Below are 5702 nucleotides of genomic sequence, written 5' to 3'. Positions count from 1 at the left end.
CATCTTCTAAAAGGAACAGCAAGAGAATATGCATATTACTGTGCCCCGCGGCGCACAGCCAAGCGTAAAGAAGCAGAGCCCTTTCTAGACTACAGAGCCAGAAGAACAGACATTGGCTCGTGGGCCACAAGCAAAGGGTACAACTCAAACGGAGGCCTAGCAAGGAATCCTTTTTAAATTGATCTTTGTTTCATTCCGATACCAAATTTGCCATAAGTTTCCCAGCTGTATGACTCGTGTGGCCTCCCCCCTCCCCCTCTCTCTCTTTCCAGGGCCCGGCCCGAACCCTCTACCCAAATAAGCGAGGGCTAAAGCACGTGTTTTCTTCTGCACTTCTGCCCCAGCAGTTCTCTCTCTAGCTGCGCAGAGGTTCCTCACGACTCTCCCGGACCGTCTAATTGCTGAGGGTCTGCGCAATACTTCAGTCACTGTGTCGATCTTAACGGGCGGCTAAGAGAACAAATCAGAGCAGCAAGGAGCCACTGCGTGAAGCCCAGCGGTCAGGGCGACCCCACCTGCTGAACCGTCTGCGGCGCAGCTGAAGCAGGCCCCGTTTCCTTATCATCGGAGAGGCTTAACGGGCTCAACATGCATTTAAGACCTACATCTAAGAATCATGAAGCAAACGGGGACGAGCCCAGAAGAGGAGAGAGTGAAAATCGGGGGGGGGGGGGGGGCAGCTCCACTAGAAGCCAGCTCCCCTCCCCCAGAGAAACGGTAACTAGAACCAAGAGCTGGTTGGTTAAGACTAATAAAGTGGAAGAAGAGGGCAGAAAGTCAAGTCAAGAAAGCAGCAAACGAACAGGGTGGCATCAGAGCAGAGCCAGAAGAAATCCTGCTTCGCGCCGATGGAGCTGTGGCGCCCGGGCTTTCCCCAGAAGACTTCGTCTCCGCCGGCCTCGGCCTTCCTGCTGGCTTTCTGCACCGACTGGGTGACTGCACGGTAGTTGTCCTTGACTCTGTTGGCATCCGTAGCCTGTTCAAGTCGGAGCTTCCCGGGTGCCGCCCTTCTCCTCGCTGGCGCCACTTTCCTCTCTTCTGTGGGATCAGAGCCACAGAGCCGGATGGGCCGCGGGCTCTGGCCGCCCTGCCTTTCAGGGTTTCTCTGCATTTCGGGGAACTCTGTCAAATCCCGGCCCCACCATTGCTCCATTTCCTGAGGTTTGCCACCTCAGGGGACTCTTGGTTCTTCCCTCTCCCCCGCCCCCCCCCGACAGTCGGCCTGCAAGCGCCCCAGCCAGACCGAGCTCCGCTAGGCCACGTGAGGCCGGACTTAGAGGGCAGCCAAAGCTGGTGGCTCCTCCCCAGCTGGACTCTGACCTCCTGAGCGGACGTGGCCGGCACAGTAAAAAGTCAGCAGTACAAAGGACGCCTCCTCCTGCCTGCCAGCCGTCCTGTCCTTGGCCGGCAAAGGCAGAAGGAGGCCAGGCTCCAGGGAGAGGAGGACTCGGCCACGTTGCTTTTGCCTCAATGGAAGGCCACGAGCAAGGGACGACAGAAGCACTGAGTGACGGGGAAAGCACGGCCTTCGTGGAGGAAATGGTCTGGCACACGTGGACGGTTCAATCCCTCTTTCCTCCTTGCGGTTTGCTGGCGTCTTCGCAATCTCTCTCTGCTCTGGGGAGACGGGAAGCAAGGCCGGCCAAAGAGCAGCAGCTCCCGGGCTCGGGCGCTCTGCCTTTGCCTTGTTCTCACTCTCTTTCCGCGAGCGAGCGAGCGAGCACCCCGGGGTTTCTCCCCTCAGGAGCCTGAAAGGGAAGGAGAGAGTCAAGCAGTGGGGAGGGGGCGGGGAGGAAGGGGAGAGAGATGGCCGGCCGAGTCAGGAGAGGCCAAGCGGCCCAGGCAGGGCGGCGCTATTCACCTGTCTATCTGGCCAGACGTTTCCTCCTGGAGCTGGGCCGGAGGGGGCGGGTGGGCACGGGAAGCCGAGTCAACGAAGTCCCGTTGAACCTCCTTCTGTCGTGTCGTTCCTAAGCCTCAAGGTGGTCGCCGGGAGGTGCCGGCCTCGTGCCTAGTCCAGGGAATAGACCACCTGGTGATGACGGTGAAGAGTATTGAAGAAAGCGCGGCGTTCTATTCCAAGGCGCTGGGCATGCAAGTGGTGACCTTCAAGGTACTCGCGCTCCCACTGCCCAGGCGGCCGGGTCTGGGGTTTCCTGGGTGCGGCCAGCTCCTCCGCCGATGGGCGCTTTCCGCCTTGCTCGTGCCTCACCTGCAGGCTCTAAGCCGGCTGCTCCCGAGTCCCTGACGAGCCGCCCCCTCTGCCTGAGCTTTCCGTCCCCTGGCACGGCGATGGGGCTGCCCGGAGGAGGAGGGCATTACAGCTGTTCAAGCAAAGGCTTGACGTGGGCCGAGGCCTAGTGGGGGCTCCACAGAGGGCGGCTATTAGGGCTCTTGTTTACGAGGAGACACAGCAGAAGCAGAGCGTTCGGATCAACGGCCCCTTAGCCGCTGTCACCTTTACTCCGTGCCCCTGTTCGCCATTCCAGGAGGACACGGGGGGGGGGAGGGCGCTTTCCCTAAGACGCCGGCTGACAGGCCCTCCGTGCCCGGGTTCCCACCGACAGACGAGGGTGTTCCCAGGAGCCCAAAGTCTTACTACCCAGATGGCTTAGTGCTGCCCTTCCCATCCCTTCCTCCTACTCGCCTTATCTCAGCCACACCCTGGAGCTCTGCTGCACCCACAGACACACCCCCCTGCAGTGAGCAATCCAGAAATTCTCCTCCATTTGACTGGCAGCTGTCAGCGTCCACGGCTCCCCCCCTTCTTCATCCTGGGGGAAGCTTCGCTGCCCAGCGGCATCTCGGGCCGTGAGCCCTGCACTGGCCGCACCCTCCTTCCCTCTCCATGTTGGCCCCTCTAGCTGCCGTTCTCTTGTTGAATCTCTTGCCACCTTGACCTACTATGTGCCTTCTCAGCTTGGGCCTGAGTTATAGGAAGTTCTGGCCTCTGGCCTCAGCTGCGAGATGGGGACGGACAGCTTCCTGCCCCTGGCTGGGGGATGGTCGGGAGGAGAGGTGAGGCCGGGCCTCTTGGAAATGATCTTGTCCCCGCTCGGGCCTGGCCGCTGCAGAGGGCCGCCGGCATTTCTCAGGGGCTTCCCAGGGCTCCGGAGGGAATCTCCCCGCCCCCCCCCCCCAAGTCAGGAGTTGGAGATAGGTGCCAAGGAGGAAAAGCATCACCGGCCAGTGTGGCGCTTGGGACAGGGTGGCCTTTGCCATCTTGCCCCGTGCCCTTTCCGCCCGGGCCCCTCTCTTCTTGCATCGCCGCCCTTATTCCCGACATTGACATCTAGTCGCTCTCAAACAGGGAAACCGGAAGGCTTTGCGCTTTGGGAATCAGAAATTTAACCTCCACGAAGTTGGGAAGGAGTTTGACCCCAAAGCCCAGAATCCTGCGCCGGGATCCGTAGATGTGTGCCTGGTTACAGAGCGCCCTCTCCGTGACGTGGCGAAACACTTAAAGGTGGGTGAAGGCAGAGCTCGTCTCGGACCCGGGGGAAGTGGCTGGAGAGATGCGGATCTGCATTCAAACCTAGATTTAGGACATGTCGGACACACGCCGGGGGTGGATGCCATTCGTGGCCTCGGTGACAGAGTGGTTCGTATGAAGGAGAAGAGGGGGGCCCAGCCAGGAATGGGAGCAAAGAAAGAGAAGGAAGGAGGGAAAGGAGGATTTTGCCCAGTGCCCGAGAGGAATCTGGGCTGCCCATAGTCCCTGTCCAGAAGGGACCCAGGAGCCTTATCTCTCTCGATGGCGTCGAATCTCATCCCTGCCATCCATCCTGCTTTTAAAAGAACTATTCGGGATGTCAATTTGACCTTGCTCGTTGCTCGAAGGCCGGGTTATTAAACAACATTAAAATGATTAAAAGGCATTTGGGTGTGACTGAGGAGAGCCTTGAATGGCGGGCTAAGGAATGACTGACACAGGGACGATCCGAAAGGGAAAAAGAGAGAATAGCAGAGTTTGGATCATCATAATTCCTCCTCACTGATTTGATGTCATACGATGGGTTTGGCTTTGCTTGGTTTCTCTTTTTGTCTTTGTTCTCTGGAGTGCTCTTGGGGGTCGGAGGAACAGGAGGCTGCTGGGGCTATAACCGAGAACGGCTCCGTAGCCCTCTGCCGTCGCGGTGTACGTTGCAAGCTAGGTCAGGTGGTCTTTGAGGCCCCTCCAAATTCTCTAACAAGACAGTATGAAACTCGTCGACCTGGAGGGGCTCCTGAGGAACGTATCCCTGGGATCCGACTCTTTCTCATGTGTCTGGTTCGGAATTGCTCCATGAGAATGACTGGTCTCTTCTCCTTGTGACAGGCCTGCGACATCCCCATCGAAGAAGGTCCAGTGACTAGAACCGGTGCTCTGGGGCCAATTGAATCAGTGTACTTCCGAGACCCTGACGGGAATCTGATTGAGGTTTCCAAGTACCTCATGGAACCTGTTGGCTATGAGTCATGATCCTCTAGCATTCCCCTTCGCAGAGTGTCTCCTTCCCTTCACCTCCCTCCTTCTTCTCCTCCCCCCAATCGCTTAGTGATTTGATAGGTTGCCTCTTTGTGTACCATATCGGCATTGGACACGTTGCCATCTGTAGGGCATGTTGGATCCATTACGTGGATGGATGCCATTTGTGGCACTGCTTCTCCCCTGCCTGTGCACACCTGGGAGCCTTGAGTGGGATGGTTCGAGAGCTGCCTCCCTACCCCTACAGAGAGGCAGTATGGCACTGTCTTAATTACCCAGCGAGGGAGTCGAATGTCTGTACAAAATCCTCCTCCACTTGAGCCACAGGCCCCTTTAACAAACCTATTAACCCTGCCTATAAACACAGGCCTCATTCTGCACCCTGAGTCCATCATCTCTCTGAAAGGAGGTGGGCAACCTGCTTCACTGTGGACCAATGCTCGGGAATTAGGCTCTTCAGTCAGGAAGACTTAAGTCCAAGTCTGGCCTCACTTATTAGCTGTGTGACTCTGGGCAAATGATTCAACCCTTGTTTGCCTCAGTTTCCTCATTTGTAAAATGGGGATAACCAGAGCACCTATCTCCTAGGGTTGTCATGCTGATAAAACAAGATAAGATTTGGAAAGTGTTTCACAAATCATCTTAAAGCACTATGTAAAGGCTAGTTATTGTTTTTATTACATCACTTATTCGCTACAACAGCCATGAAGGCAGCAGAAGCAGGAATTGTGGAGTGAAGATGCCAAGGTCATCCACTGTATCCTGGGCCATTGCCACTGGACTTCAATGATTTTTTTTACATGTCATCCTAACTAGCTTACAGTCACACCCTCTGTCGATGTATACTTCTTCTAACTACTATGATAATGATAACAATTTTTAAGAGTTACAGATTAAATTAAAAAAATTTACAGATTAAAATTTATAGATACCTTTCCATATAGGAATTTAAACAATTTGACCTTATCGAAGCCCTTAAGTTGTTTCTCTCTCTTATTTACCTTTTTATGTTTCTCTTGAATTTTGTATTATTAACTTTTCTGTTTAATTCTGGCCTTTTCTTCAGGAATGCCTGGAAATCTTCTATTTTATTAAATGACCATACTTTCCCCCGAAAGAATATAGTTAGTTTTTATGGGTAGGTAATTCTTGGTTGTAGATCCAGTTCCCTTGCCTTCCAGAATATCATATTCCAAGCCTTCTGGTCCTTCAGTGTGAAAGTTGACAGATCCTA

The 5702-nt window shown here is 55.1% G+C and overlaps 1 protein-coding gene across 1 annotated transcript; it reads left to right on the top strand.

Moving 5' to 3' along the window:
• Positions 1 to 1378: 1378 nt before the first annotated feature.
• GLOD5 (glyoxalase domain containing 5) lies at positions 1379 to 4991 on the top strand. Its single transcript, XM_044682609.1, has 4 exons — positions 1379 to 1542; positions 1976 to 2113; positions 3311 to 3466; positions 4319 to 4991. The coding sequence occupies exons 1-4, from the start codon at positions 1471 to 1473 to the stop codon at positions 4460 to 4462; spliced, it is 510 nt and encodes a 169-aa protein (XP_044538544.1). The 5' UTR covers positions 1379 to 1470; the 3' UTR covers positions 4463 to 4991.
• The last annotated feature ends 711 nt before the right edge of the window (positions 4992 to 5702 follow it).

This window comes from Gracilinanus agilis, chromosome X (assembly GCF_016433145.1).
Source record: "Gracilinanus agilis isolate LMUSP501 chromosome X, AgileGrace, whole genome shotgun sequence".
Classification (NCBI taxonomy): Eukaryota; Metazoa; Chordata; class Mammalia; order Didelphimorphia; family Didelphidae; genus Gracilinanus; species Gracilinanus agilis.
This window is presented reverse-complemented; position numbering and strand designations above follow the sequence as displayed.